Below are 16,459 nucleotides of genomic sequence, written 5' to 3' on the forward strand. Positions count from 1 at the left end.
CAGTATAAACCTTAAATATATTGAAATATTTCAATATTTTTCCAACACAAAGATTCAACAAGCTCACAAGGCCAAATCAAAGGACATCCCCAAATAGATAAGAGAAAAGGTTGTTTGAATTTATATGTCTAGAAAGGTCTGCAAAGCCGTTCCTAATACTCAGGGACCTAACTAAACCACAGTGACAGCCATAATCTGCAAGTGAAAAAAAACTTAAGAGTAGTAGTGAATATTCCTAGGAAAAACTGGATTGACAAAATTAATCAAACAGAGCAAAGATAAGATAAAAAAATCTAAAGAACTGGAGGTTTTTATTGCTTCGGCAAAGATCAGTTTTCATGACTCTACAATCGGCAAGACATTAGACTAAGTAGACCTCACTGGAAAAAGTCAAAGCAAACATGTGCAAACAACTTCATATAACATTACAACTTTTAAATGTGCATGTAATTTAATATACTTTAAATCACCAATTTTCTAGTATGGTAACCATATAACATCCTCTTTAATAAAACCCCTGTGCGAGTCCAGGTGTCCGTGTGTGTCTGGTGAAGTGCGCATGTGCGGGCCGCCCATGCGCATGGCACCGTGGACGCACACACACTGGAAACTGGGCACACAGTGAATGGCCTAGCCGCTGCCGCGCATGATAAGCAAATAAAGCACACACACTGGAAGCTGGGCACACAGTAAATGGCCTAGCCATGGCCGCGCATGATAAGAAATAAAGGACACCATTGCTGGGGAGAGCGCCGATTGGGTAGTCGCGGCCACGCACATAAAATCCGTTGTTGGGGAAACGCCACACATACAATAATCAGCTGCACGCCAGCACAGATTAAAATACTTGCTGGGGAACTAAACAGTACTTGCTAGGGAGATGCCACGGGCACGATTATCAGCTACACGTCACACATTACATCAGTTGCTGGGGACACTCTGCTGATTGTCCACTGTTGTGACAGAAAATTAAAGTCATATTATGGAATCAAAGCCAGTATTACTGTCGGAGAAAATTACAGGCATTTTACGGAAATACAAACCAGTATTACTGCGAGAGAAAATTAAAGGCACACAATACAGTGACGCATATTACAGCAACATACAAGCCAGTATCACTGTACGAGAAAATATTACGGACGTATCTACTAACAACACCCGCTGCTCGCTTCGCTCGCCAACCCCCGTGTTTGGTGTTCTGGATACACACTTGTAAGAATTTTTTTTTTCTTTGAATTGTTGCTATTTCATTAGTTTCACTTTTATTTCAGAACTTCTGTAAAAACAATATTTGGAATCTTTCGTGTCCCCATATGCTGAATCTTTTAAATGAGGTCAGTGAGACTTGTGTTTAATGACTTTGTACCATAATTTAGGATAAGTTTATCTGTTTGGAATTTCAGGACAGACAAAATGATCCACATCATCAGTAGTTAATATTTTTTTTTTTGCAAAGTAACCAATAAATGCATGTGAGTTAAACCCCGTTTTTGAAATTCTCTGACGTAAACTTCAAAGCCTTACCATATTTACATACTTCTGACATATCACCTACTGTATGTCCATATATTCGATCTCTATTCTCCCTTTTCGTTATTTCTCCAAGTAATAATTTCTCTTTGCGCTAATATGATGTTTACTTTCTTTGTTTTGACACTGTCATTTTTTTCTACTTTCATATTCTGTATCTTGCTCTGCATGTGTTTTGCGCCTACGTTTTTTTTTTGAGTCTTTTGAATTCCAGTTTTCATTTTCTCTAACCTGCTCTGCATGTGTTTGGCCCCCTTGTTTTATAACCTCTTTATGACGTTTTACTTTGTTTTCTACTTTGTCTTTTATTTCTTACCTCGTTTTTACCTGCTTTTTTTTTGTTACCCCTGGTCCGTGGTGATTATTTTCCCTTTTTCGAGTAATTTCCATTTGTTTGCGATGCTGCGATCTTTACTTTCTTTTTTAAATACTTAATAATTTCCCTAGTTTCATATTCCTTAACTTTCTCTGCATGTGTATCACACCAAGGTTTTTTTTTTTGAGCCTTTCGAATTCCACTGCTTTCATAATCTGTAACCTGCTCTTTACGTGTATAGAGCCAACCCCTTTGTTTGGTTAATCGGATATACAATTTTAAAAGCTTTTTTTCTTCTTTGGAATCGTTGCTGTTGTGCGGGACCACAGATTCTCATAGTGTACGGTCCATTATTGTGTACATGCACATTTTGTGCATTGAATGATCCGAAGGCGAAAAGACTTTTACACTCTTTGCCTTTAATTGCTGACCTCGATTTGTCCTGCTATTTTTTCAATTTAACCTGGTTCTGATGATTAATTTCCTTTTGTCTGTGTCAATGCGATCTTTACTATCTTTTTTTAATACTGTAGCAACTGACGTAATAAAGTGTCACAAAAGTTCTACTTTAACAATCGCCGACTGCGTAACCCCAAACACAACTTTCTAGCACACTCTCCAACCCCTCCTCCCACAGGTCTCGCCTCCCCCTTACCACTTCAATCAGTACCCAGATATCAGTCTTCCGTGCTGTACTCTCACCTCCCTCGATCGGACCTAATAGACACTTAAAACAAAAAAGGCTTCAGCTTGGCTGGGACACTACAATACTTTTGAATTTTACGGCTTTCATATTCTGTACCTTTCTCTGCATGTGTATCGCGCCTTGGGTCTCTTTTCTCCGCACTGCACTTCCTTCTTTGCTGACAGCACAGGATCTGTGTGGGTTACGTGACTTTACATGACTGAATGTTTTGCTGGCTGTCCGTGCTCTTATTTGATAAGAAGGGTGTGTCTTGCAAGAATCTTATGTTCCATGTCATGTCTTCCGAGAAAATCACGTATCGTTGCCTTGCTTTGCCATTTCGGGATTTTTTTTATATTATATTATATTATATTATATTATATTATATTATATTATATTATATTATATTATATTAGATAGATAGATAGATAGACAGATAGGCAGACAGATAGATAGATAGATAGATATCCATCCAGTTTCCTCCCACAGTTCAAGGACATGCAGGTTAGGTGGACTGGCAATTCTAAATTGACCCTAGTGTGTGCTTGGTGTGTGGGTGTGGGTGTCCTGTGGTGGGTTGGCACCCTGCCCGGGATTAGTTCCTGCCTTGTGCCCTGTGTTGGCTGGGACTGGCTCCAGCAGACCCCTGTGACCCTGTGTTTGGATTCAGTGGGATGGAAAATAATGGATGGTTGGATGGATAAATCCATCCATTATCCAACCCGTTATATCCTAACTACAGGGTCACGGGGGTCTGCTGGAGCCAATCCCAGCCAACACAGGGTGCAAGGCAGGAAACAATATATTCCAAAATTCTGATATTGTGGACAAACATTAGGTCATGTGCACTAAAATTTGAAATTACGAGTTCAGTATTTGTGGTTTTTTGTTTATGTTTCTCATTGTGAGCCAAGTTAACATGGATGCCAAAACTGCAAAATCATGCTATCGTATAATTTCTCATTTTTCCTAGAAAACAATGTGCATTTGAAGACTCACTCTCAGCTAGTCAACATGCAATAGCACCAGTCTTCCACATCTTTCACTGTACACAGAGCTCCAGATACAGGTCTTGGAAAATCAATATACCACTGAGGGTATTTGAATATTTATGTCGGTTTGGCATTTCATGCTTTCTAAGAAAAATGAAAACTTTCAACTTTTAAAACTATAAATAGGAATCACAGACCTGCGAGGTAGACAAGGATTATTAAATAAGAATAACATAAAAGAAGAAACTGAAGTGATAAGGTCATCTTCCAATTTCATGGTGTTAAGGAGACCAGTAATGGGAATGAATAAAATATTACAAGTAAGCTGAAGAAAATGAGATGATCTACAATGATTAGACAGGCACAGAAAGAATGATCAACATTTAACAAAACGCATTGATATAACCAGCCCTACATCTTTTTCACAACAATTTTCCTCATACTATATAATGCTTCATAAACCAAAAAGCTTTCTCACAATAATCTTTTGTCTCTTATATGCCTATAGTCGCACAAACGTATTTGGTACACAAAGGCACAGAATTAACAAATTAAAGAATAGACAAAACATTTTAGATATTAATTGGATAGGTTACCTTTTTTGCCATTGTTAGATGGGGTTGATTTTCCGCTATCTGAATTTAGTTCAAACACTCTCAAGTCTGTTGGTCCTTCTTCTTTAAGAGTCTCGTTTTTTATGCTCGACTTCTCCACTGCAGTGTCTAACTTTTCACCTCCTTGCAGACTAGACTGTCCAATCAAATCAGACTTATAAGATTCTCCAGACAGCCTTTCTACAGGAGCCTGTGTACTATGAGCATAATCAGCATCCTCTAGGGTGGCTTCTCTTAATTTTTTGGTAATATCCTCTGTTGTGTTATCAGGGACTGTACCTAGGATGTCAATTTGTGTTCTTAGAGTAACACTTTCACTGCTGACAGAGGGCGTCATTTCATTCTCTCCTGTAATATTGCTGAAATCCGTGTTGTCACTTGTGGGTGTTTTTGCTGTAACAGAACTAAACAAAGCCAATTCTTCTGGGGTAGATCTTCTTTCGGATGAAGTTAATGATTTATCTGATGGTTTAAAATCAAGCTGAGATGAAGTGTTTCCATACTCATCTATACAAGTGCATGAAAAAAGGAATTAAAAGCAAGATGTATACATTTCTCTGCATCACAATACGCTATTAGTTTTAAAATAACACACAAAGTTATATTAAATATGCAGGTGTCACCTATAATAAAGAAACTTGAAAAAATTATGTAAACAGTAACAAGAAATTAGTGTAAAAATGCCCTAAGCTACTATATATACTGAATATGCTGTTAGTGCAAATACCAACAAGGAGCACATGGTGTACAAACAAGGAATTAATGCTAATGCAAAATGCAATTCATAGTAACAGCAATATTGTGATTAAGCTACAAGTCTGAACATCACAACATTAATGTCATAGGTATTTTTTCTTCAGATTTAGTTACTCATATTAACCTACTGGAAAAAACAACTTTTTCGAATTCTGAAAAATGAATTAAGACATAAATGTGGTACAGAAAAATGTGACACTCAGTTCAGATGAAAAAAACAGTATATTTCGCTTTTGCAAAAAATTCTTCATATTGTTTTCATTAATGCACTATTAAATTATAAATCTAAAGGAGATCACCTAATTCTCCATTAAAGAAAAATAATAAACAATAAAAATGTCAGTATACTGCCTCCAAATATGTAACAAATTATCCTGACTACCATTTTAAAAGGAGACAAAGTACTCCTCTATCAGTTAAAGTTAGCAGTCCTGGGAAAGAATAAACATTCTCAAACCCCTTTTAATCTAACTCAGGATTAAAAGTCCATCCTAGCAACATCAGCGTGGAAGACAGCCTACCCTCACACGCACACATCCCAACACTAACTGCCACGTAAGTCCAATTAAAAATTGGCATTTAACTTAACCCACGTTTTTGACATGTTGCTGATAAACCAGGGTACCTAGAGATAATCCCACACAGATGAAGGATGAAGAGCCAAACTCCACACAGAAAAAACTGAATCCAGGTTGTAGGATCTGTGAAGCAGCAGGTTACCATTTAGGTAAACAATCTAGTATATGCTCAGATCTTGCTACTCGACACAGAACATTGAATTACACAAGGACAAAAACATTCAACTAAAATATACTTAATTTGATCAGTTTTACTTTAAAGCTTAAATAAGGATAATGAGGAAACTAAAGGGCTACCTTCTTCTTCTTCCCACCCAAGTTCCTCTGAATGTGAAGTGTGTTCAGCTCTTTGTTTTAAGGCTTTTCTCCTGGCTTCTTCCTGTTTGAAAAATATTTAAGTGATTTTATATATTATATAATAAGTACATTACTAGGTACTTACTTTTACTTTTATGCTTCATGCTGGTGTAGAAGAAATAATATTGTTTTTTTTTATCAGAGGATGGTAATTTAAAGTAAGTACAAGAAGCTGGAACTAATTATTCCAGGAATTCTTTTATACTTAATTGTGAAATCATTTTATGTAATTCTTTACAGTCCAGACAATGCTTATTCAAATACAGGGTCAAAGAGAGTACTGTACCATCAGGAAACCAAACCTAAAACATGGTACAAGTACATTCTAATGCACAGTCATTCATCACATTTACAGTTGCCAACCAAACTAATCTGTGTATACTTAGGATGCAAACAGAAACTGTAGCACCTTGAGAAACTCAATGCATACACCATTGTACCCAATAGTAATCACCATTATCAAAATGCACAACATTCATCAATTTTATTTCTGGAAATGTGATTAAAGTTAGAACAGTCAAACTCATTTAAACTCTGTGCAGATAATTCTAGAATAATGATTTTATCTTTAGATGTTACTTCTGTAAGTGATTTAATAGATTTATATACTTGCTGTAGTTTTCAGTGAAGTGCATTATGGTGTTGAATTTTCTATTGTTAATTTACACATTCTGGACCACTCACCTGGAATAACTGATATACTTTGAAGAAGTAACGCTGCCAAAACTCTGCATGGGAAACTGCAGCTGGAACCTACAACAGTTTACAAAGATTAAAGTACTTTACTACTTTGTAAAAGCAGATTAAAGGCTCATTTAAATACTTTATCTACTTAACTTCAAAGGTGTTTTTGCTTGAGCATATGTCCTTTGTATAAATAACTGAAATATTTAGCAAATTATTTTAAGTAAGCAGTCACGGTTTTAATTTGATATTTTGATGCCTTTTTTGAAGTTTGATTAACTTAATTACCTCAAATATAATCCATTTTTAGAAAATATTCTTTAATAATCTTTTGTAACAGCATAGCATTCTCAGTCCTTCTTAATCTAATTCAGGGTCAAAGTGACAACAAAATACAACAAAACATAAATTATCTGTCGCAACCCTAAATAAAATTTAGTTGTATATGACGATTACCAAGGAGATCAGGTTTAACTGTACTTTTACAAATGCAAATACAGAATATTTAACAGCTGGTTTAAAATACCTTGACTTAACCCCGTTTCACAACAATACTTCAGTGTTGTGGCTTGTAACTCAAGCTTTTCAATTATATACCGTAGTTTTGTGTAGTATTTAAACTCCTGTTCTGATTAAATGAGGGTTTAGTTAAGTTGGATCTCTCACACAAGAAAATGGCCAGTGTTAAATTAACACTTAAAAGTGCAAATATGGTAACACTGGTCTCATACACACACTTTTAAGTGTTAATGTAATACTTCTGATTTTTCACTGCAAGTTGCAATGTAGGCTGACCTAAATTTAGGACACACAAAGTCACATTGAGCAAAGATTTAACTTTCATTCATGTTTAAACAGACTTTTTCACAATTTGTTCCAATATTTTTTCTTAATTAACTGTACATAAAATCATGTAAGCTTGTGAAGTAAGTACTTGAAAATCTTGTTCACAATAGCACACTTCACGTTCATTTAAAAAGATGGACAAAGCATGCCTTGCAAATATTGTTCAGGCTTAAACATATGTATATTGCTTACACAGTTTAATTATCTTACACTGCATTATTATTTTGTGGCTTTTGAATTACACTACTGCCTACTTTGTTAAGTGATTTATTAAAGCATTCTCTTTGAAAGGCCTAAGGTAAAATAAGGTTTGACTGATTTATTCATTATAAGCTAGCATACAAGAGGCTGGGTGTGTCAGACTATATAACTGGTGGTCACAGGTGCACACCACAACAGCCTCCAACTTGCTAAGATTATGTAAATGAAGTCTATGGCTGAAAAATTGCTGGAAAAGACGTGTAATGTGACATGGTGTTCAACTCATCCAGACATCACATTACACCTTACCTAATCCATAATACCAAATAAGCTTGTTACCTAATGCAAACTGCACCTATTCCAGGACTAGCACACCTCTGCATATTGATACTTTTTTCTCTAACAGCACTAATTACCTCCTCTGACCAATCCCAAAAGAAAAGTGTAAGACTATGGAGTACTACTCTCTGGATGATAGCTTGACACTATTCCTACTACAAAATTAACACTTAACACCAACACAGTTTGAAGCCATTAGCCTCTATAAATATAAATGCCTTTATTTGTGATGATATGATTTTTATATTTGTGTTTAGACTAGAAGTATGACAAAAAATATTTAGGCATTTAAAAAAATCCTTTTAAGAGGAATCCTAATAATTTGTCAAAAGTGTTGACAGTTTTCACAATATTACTGGCAGAAGTGTTTCCCTATTTTAAATACATATATTCTATATAAAGTAAAAATAATCACGAAGACTGGCAAAAATAAAGGGAAAAACTTCAAAAGGTCAACTAGTAATAAAACTAACTATAATAAAAACATTTTAATCTTGTCAAAAAGTGACTAATAAATAACAGGAACAACCATGCAGCAGATGTACTTGAGCATGTGAGGATGTCAACTGATATGGGCGCATGCGCCAATTACAGCACGTTGCCACACCCACCATGCGGAGATCCACCCAAATTGAGATCCAAGTGTAGTTGTGCAACGGGTGACACCTCAGCGCCATACTGAACAGTGTGAGGATTTTTACAGTGGCTTGAGTGCCAATTCTGCCACCAACCCCCAAGTTTTCCCTGTAAATTGGAGGACCTGCAGGCCAGGCTGGATGCAGATTACAGTAACATCATACCCAGGACGGAGAAATTGCAGCTTAAGGGCCTCGCTCATGGAAGCTTTATATTTTTTTGCAGATCAGTTTGTTAATGAAAATCACATTCATGACTTCATTATGATGTCAACCTCCAATTAAAAGTAGAGAAAAAATAATCAATGCCAACTTAGTACCTTTAAGTACTATTTAAAACAATTTTCAAGGATATGTAAATCTGTTTGATATTGTAATGATATTGTCTAACAAAACCTTTAAAATCTTTGGAAGTTTTAGGGTTGCTGTAATAATTATTTTTATATATAATACGCTACCATGGTTGTCCGTTTGTCTGTGCAGGATTTTAAATCACCTGTAGCTCACAAACCGTTTGCCCTATTAACCTGACATTTGGTACACATATACTACGTGATGTCTACTATCCGCTTTTAAGGTGATGACTGACCTCCAAGGTTATTCCTTTTGGTAGTGGCCATGCGGCACATGCATACAGGCACCGTTCTCATCCCTACCACCTTCGCCGTCGCTTCTCCTACCTCTTCATATCTTAAATCATTCTTGAGGCAAATTGAACACTTAACTGCCAGCTTAAGTAAAAAATTAAAGAAAACGTACTAAGTAATTGCAACACAATCACTGACTTAATCAGTTTTAATGTGAAAAGATGCCGAAAAAAAGAAGAGAAAAAGTGGGCCACTAGGGTTGAGAAAAGAAGAGCGCAAGCACATCAACCTCTGAGCAAACGAATGCTAAACATACAGAGAAAGAGTAGGAAAATTATGAATGCTCAAGGCAAATGTATTCACTGCACTTTATTGTGCATTGCACTGTTACTGGTTAAATTATAAATTGGAACACCTAATCACATAATTTGACAAATAAAACCCCTGTGCAATTTTATTACATAACAGAACTGGATAAACAACAAAAACTGGTTTAATTTCACTCTCATACCAACAGATATTTATTTCACATATCCATTCAAGTTTAAAAGAATGCATATTCCAATTCCATTCAATTCAGAATCTATATAAATAAAAGGCAAAGCCCTCACTCACTGACTCATCACTAATTCTCCAACTTCCCATGTAGGTAGAAGGCTGAAATTTGGCAGGCTCATTCCTTACAGCTTACTTACAAAAGTTGGGCAAATTCTACGTGTAATGGTCATAACTGGAATCTATTTTTCTCCATATACTGTAATGGACTTCAGCTCGATGGCCGTGGGGGGCGGAGTTGCGTGTTACATCATCACGCCTCCCACGTAATCGTGTGAAGTGACTGTGAACGCAGTACTTAGAAAACAAGGAAGAGCTCCAAAGAGCGCTGAAGAAAAACGCTCCAAAGAGCGCTGAAGAAAAACCGCATACAAGCTTATTCATAAGTGCAGCTATTGGATTTTGCTATATACAGTATATATATGTATATATATACAGTGGTGTGAAAAACTATTTGCCCCCTTCCTGATTTCTTATTCTTTTGCATGTTTGTCACACAAAATGTTTCTGATCATCAAACACATTTAACCATTAGTCAAATTTAACACAAGTAAACACAAAATGCAGTTTTAAATGATGGTTTTATTATTTAGGGAGAAAAAATCCAAACCTACATGGCCCTGTGTGAAAAAGTAATTGCCCCTTGTTAAAAAATAACCTAACTGTGGTGTATCACACCTGAGTTCAATTTCCGTAGACACCCCCAGGCCTGATTACACACCTGTTTCAATCAAGAAATCACTTAAATAGGAGCTGCCTGACACAGAGAAGTAGACCAAAAGCACCTCAAAAGCTAGACATCATGCCAAGATCCAAGGAAATTCAGAAACAAATGAGAACAGAAGTAATTGAGATCTATCAGTCTGGTAAAGGTTATAAAGCCATTTCTAAAGCTTTGGGACTCCAGCGAACCACAGTGAGAGCAATTATCCACAAATGGCAAAAACATGGAACAGTGGTGAACCTTCCCAGGAGTGGCCGGACGACCAAAATTACCCCAAAAGCGCAGAGACGACTCATCCGAGAGGTCACAAAAGACCCCAGGACAACGTCTAAAGAACTGCAGGCCTCACTTGCCTCAATTAAGGTCAGTGTTTACGACTCCACCATAAGAAAGAGACTGGGCAAAAACGGCCTGCATGGCAGATTTCCAAGATGCAAACCACTGTTAAGCAAAAAGAAAGGGCTCGTCTCAATTTTGCTAAGAAACATCTCAATGATTGCCAAGACTTTTGGGAAAATACCTTGTGGACCGATGAGACAAAAGTTGAACTTTTTGGAAGGCAAATGTCCGTTACATCTGGCGTAAAAGGAACACAGCATTTCAGAAAAGAACATCATACCAACAGTAAAATATGGTGGTGGTAGTGTGATGGTCTGGGGTTGTTTTGCTGCTTCAGGACCTGGAAGGCTTGCTGTGATAGATGGAACCATGAATTCTACTGTCTACCAAAAAATCCTGAAGGAGAATGTCAGGCCATCTGTTCGTCAACTCAAGCTGAAGCGATCTTGGGTGCTGCAACAGGACAATGACCCAAAACACACCAGCAAATCCACCTCTGAATGGCTGAAGAAAAACAAAATGAAGACTTTGGAGTGGCCTAGTCAAAGTCCTGACCTGAATCCAATTGAGATGCTATGGCATGGCCTTAAAAAGGAGGTTCATGCTAGAAAACCCTCAAATAAAGCTGAATTACAACAATTCTGCAAAGATGAGTGGGCCAAAATTCCTCCAGAGCTGTAAAGACTCATTGCAAGTTATCGCAAACACTTGATTGCAATTATTGCTGCTAAGGGTGGCCCAACCAGTTATTAGGTTTAGGGGGCAATTACTTTTTCACACAGGGCCATGTAGGTTTGGATTTTTTTTTCTCCCTAAATAATAAAAATCATCATTTAGAAACTGCATTTTGTGTTTACTTGTGTTATATTTGACTAATGATTAAATGTGTTTGATGATCAGAAACATTTTGTGTGACAAACATGCAAAAGAATAAGAAATCAGGAAGGGGGCAAATAGTTTTTCACACCACTGTGTATATATATATATATATATATATATATATATATATATATGTGGATATGTATATGTGTGTATATACTGTATGTAGATCTGTATATATGTGTCTGTATATATATATATATATATATATATATATATATATATATATATATATATATATACAGTAATCCCTCGCTATATCGCGCTTCGACTTTCGCGGCTTCACTCTATCACGGATTTTATATGTAAGCATAACTAAATATATTAACGTGGATTTTTCGCTGCTTCGTGGGTTCTGCGGACAATGGGTCTTTTTACTTCCTGTACATGCGTCCTCAGTTGGTTTGCCCAGTTGATTTCATACAAGTGATGCTATTGGCGGATGACTGAGAAGCTAACCAATCAGAGCATGCAGTTAAGTGAATGCGATGTTAACCAGGAAGTCTTGTCTTGCTCATTCAGCATCAACGTGTTTCGCTGTGTAAAGAGTTAACTTTTGTGCTCTTTTGTGTTTATCTTTGTGCATAGTCAAGCCCTTCCTTATGGCTTCAAAAAGATCTGCTCCTGCTACTGCTTCAATGAGGCTATGATTCTTTTTTATTTAAAAATTAGGAAAGGAATATAAGATCTACGGCCGCAGTGTCCTTTTAACCAGGGTGCAAAATGAGTTGTAAGTGGATGTAATAAGGCAGTAGTCTGGATGGAATCTGCTTTAGGGATTTGGATTGAAGTCTGCCAGAAGAAGAACAACGGCTGTGATATACAGTTACCTGAAGAGGCTCCTTTAGAAGAGCTGTAATGCTCTCCTTTGTTGTGCAGTAAAACTAAACTCATCGTTATTGGACAAGTCGTTGTGTCATTGTTGGTTAGTAACTATAATTAATTTTCTACTTACAGTACTTAGTACATGTATGTACGTTTAGTGTCACTGTACACACATTTACTGTATACAATTTTTCTTGCATTGTACGTATTTATTGCTGGTGGCCTGTCTATTGTAATGTCTGTAACATATGTGATATCGGAGACACTCGATATCTTTAAAATAATATTTAGGTTTTACTGTATATAAACAGTGTGTTTAGATACATAATTTCAATGAATCTTACCTAATATCTAAGAGAATACAAAGGGTTTATGCTTTATAACTGTGCGGTGTGGGGGAGTTTATAAGGGCTTAAAATACAGTATATAAAAATAACCATACAAACATATGTTTTCTACTTCGCGGATTTTCACCTATCGCGGGGGGGTCTGGAACGCAACCCCCGCGATTGAGGAGGGATTACTGTATATATGTGTGTGTATGTATGTATGTGTATATATATATATATATATATGTGTATGTGTGTATATATATATATGTATATTTATCTGTATGTGTGTATGTGTATATGTATATATGTATATGTATGTGTGTGTTGATATGTGTGTATATATATATGTAGATGTGTATATGGATATATGTAGATATGTATATGTTTATGTGTGTGTGTGTGTGTGTGTATATATATATTATATATATATATGACAGCAACACTCATAACAGTGACAAAACAATTACATTGACAATCATGTTACGTTATTTTTAAAATGTTTCCTTTTCTTTTTCATAACTTCTTTAACACACTACTTCTCCGCTGCGAAGCGCGGGTATTTTGCTAGTTAATCATAAATGAAGGTAAGGATTAGTCTCTAAATAAAATGGGAACTGACTTCAGAAAACCAGGCTTTTCTCACCAAAAATTATATAATGGGACATAAAATATTTTATGCCTTAATGAGCAAAAACTGCTAAAGCTAACAATAATTCTGTAGTTTAATTTGATGAAAAAGTTTGTTCTTAATTATAAAATATGATGCATTTACTACGTTGACAAATATCTAACACAAACCACTTGGGGAAAACATGGATATTTCTGCTAGTGTAAAATAAAATGTAGGTAATTTCTGAATGTTTTTCTTTATCTAAAGTCAAAGCATCATTAAAAAGTACCATTTTAGTGTATAGTGCTCTGATTGAGGAACTGTTAACTAGGAGATCAGAAATTTCTCCTTTCTTTTGTTCCAAATTAAATTCTTGCAGCCAGGCATCAAACACCTCTCCTGGACCTAAAGAGATAAAAGTAGAAAAGAAGATGGGAAGGGTAACAGTGTTCTTAGTCAGGACCGTAACAGTTCCCAGAAAAACTATTCTAAATGCACCTTCTGACAATATTTAAAATAGAAGGATCTATTAGCAATTATAATTAGTATTATTTCTCTTCAGGCATCAATACATTTCTATTTCCCTATTAAAAAGCAATTTTATGGAGACAACTTAATTATACATAGAAGGTTTTTACCATCTGGTTCATTGCAGTAAGTAGCTGGGTCAGCTTGCAAACTGTACAAACGTGCCTGAAAAAAAAAGGGAAATTAAGAATTTGTACCAATGCACATGTATAGTATGAAAAGAAAAAAACAAAAGATGAATAAGAGGATTATAGCTGACCTTAGCACTGTCATACACCTCAGTTGTGCCTGTAGGAGTTGCAATCAGAGTAATTACATCACAGTCGATGGTTTTATCAGGAGGTGGAGCCAGTGTATCTGTTATGACTCCCAAGATAGTAGACAAGCCCTTTTTAACTTTTTCAGTTGTTTGAGAAGATCCCTCGACCTGAAAACAACAGTGCTGCATGTATCAGATACTGAGGCAGCTCCACATATAATTAGGATTAGAAAAAGCAAACCGATAGTAAAACAACAATGAGCGAAGTTAAAGCAGGCTGGATGTTGCAAAGAGATTCTCAATAATATACTTGTGAGAATGCTGAAAGACAAAAAGCCACAATTCACACAATAAACGTTTAATACTCAATTACTTTCAACCACATTAAAGAATACAACTGCTGCCAAAATAAGATAAATAATAAACTAGTATTATATTAAGGAGGGTGAAGACAGTATAAGAATAGTAGGGTGTCCTTTTTACCAGCCATTTCCAATGAACAGTGAAAATGTGCAACTAGGATGTTAGGCTTTTAATGTACAGTTTATTATTGTTCAATAAATGTTCCCATTGCTTGGTACAGTTACAATATGTTAAATTCTCTCAATTTATTTCATCTGACAAACTATTGCAGCTCTTAGTACTTTGATGTGTTGTCAGTTTGAATATGAGAAAAGTTGAGCTAAAGATATTTGGTAGCTCACTGTCTATATTTAAACAAAGGAAAGAACAGCAAATTGTTGAAAAAATGAACAGGTTTAACCTTCTGGCTTTGATTTAAAGAGGCATTCGGACATAAATAGCACAGGCACTGTGCTTATTGCACTGTGAAATAAAAACAGACCTTAAAAACAAGGCCATTTTAAAATAAAACCTCTAATAATAATGGTGACATTGCATTTCATAATAATTATATGACTTAATCATGCAGTTTTTCACAATTTGTTATTTACTTTTGCATCTGATAATTTATTTCATAACTAGCTGCCCCCCACAGCTATGCCCAAGTAGTACTGAAAAAGGGCAAACTTTAAAAATCAATAATAATAAAAAATTTTAAATGTAATTCTGGCCAAGTGGAAGGTGAGTACATGGCCATGATATCTCTGGCAATAAGCAGTTACCCTATAAAACACACATAGCTCTGATCTCTCTCTCAAAAAAGTCAAACATTACTCCTTAACAATCTGTAGATGATAATGTCTGTTGAACAAAGAGGTATCACTAGATAAGTGGAGGTAGGGCTGGGCGATATATCAAAAATTTATCGTTACCGAAATTTATGACTCTCATCAACGTCATTTTGCCCATGTCGGTAAATTCGGTATTTTAAAAAAAAAGAAAAGGCATGTGCAGGTTGGCGATGTTCATGTCCCTTTAAGACGCTGTGCTACGTTACAGACTTGACGGGGTGGAGTCACATGACTCTACTACCTGTAACAAGACGAGACACGGGTGAACAAATGGAGGACGATTTAAATGTTGAAGCAGCAGCGACGAAGGTAGAGCTGGTGGAGGAGGAAGAGGAGACGCTTGTTAACAAAAAAAATGCATCATCAATCGTTTGGCAACATTTTGGATTCAACAAGGATGATATTGATCAAAAAATTGTTAAATGTAAACTCTGCAAAAAGACTGTTGCGTCAAGTCAAGGTAACACAACCAACCTCTTCCACCACCTGCAGCACAACCATGTGATTCAATTCGAAGACATAAAAAAAGCTCAAAGCGAGAAGAGATTAGGAGGACCAGCAAAAACGTCTTCCTCCACCAGGCAGCGGTCAATAACCGAAGCATTTGCTAGTACTCAACTATATGAGCGAACTTCAAAAAGATGGCAAGAAATCACAAATGCTATAGGCTACCACATAGCAAAAGACATGGCTCCTATTGCTACAGTGGAACGCAACGGGTTCAGACACTTCATGAAAATAATTGACAAGAGATACGAACTCCCATCACGAAAATATTTTTCAAAAACTATCATTCCCAGCATGTACAGCACAGAGAGGAAAAAGGTTGCTGCTGAATTGAGATACGTTAAGCACGTTGCAGCCACATCCGAAATCTGGTCCAGCCGCACAATGGAGCCGTATATTAGTCTCACAGTTCATTACATCGACAACAAATGGGAGCTGCGTACCAGAGTGCTCGAGACGGCCTATTTTCCATCTGATCACACGGGGGAGATGGTTGGACAGGGGTTGAGAGCGATGCTGTCTGCATGGGACATCAGTGAAGAGGACCTTGTTGCTATAACAACTGACAACGGCCCAAATATTGTGAAA

At 36.3% G+C, this 16,459-nt stretch overlaps 1 protein-coding gene across 1 annotated transcript in view; it reads right to left on the bottom strand.

Annotated features, from left to right (window-relative positions):
- The window catches only part of bsdc1 (BSD domain containing 1), a 37,183-nt gene that overhangs the window by 3,504 nt on the left and 17,220 nt on the right, over nt 1-16,459 (bottom strand). The window contains exons 4-9 of the mRNA XM_039739496.1: nt 14,172-14,339; nt 14,023-14,077; nt 13,674-13,789; nt 6,513-6,581; nt 5,769-5,850; nt 4,120-4,644 (exon numbers count right to left, since the gene is read on the bottom strand). Of these exons, the coding sequence (XP_039595430.1) occupies nt 4,120-4,644; nt 5,769-5,850; nt 6,513-6,581; nt 13,674-13,789; nt 14,023-14,077; nt 14,172-14,339 (1,015 nt within the window). The remainder of the gene's footprint in view (nt 1-4,119; nt 4,645-5,768; nt 5,851-6,512; nt 6,582-13,673; nt 13,790-14,022; nt 14,078-14,171; nt 14,340-16,459) is intronic.

This window comes from Polypterus senegalus, chromosome 17, assembly GCF_016835505.1.
Source record: "Polypterus senegalus isolate Bchr_013 chromosome 17, ASM1683550v1, whole genome shotgun sequence".
NCBI classification, from domain to species: domain Eukaryota; kingdom Metazoa; phylum Chordata; class Cladistia; order Polypteriformes; family Polypteridae; genus Polypterus; species Polypterus senegalus.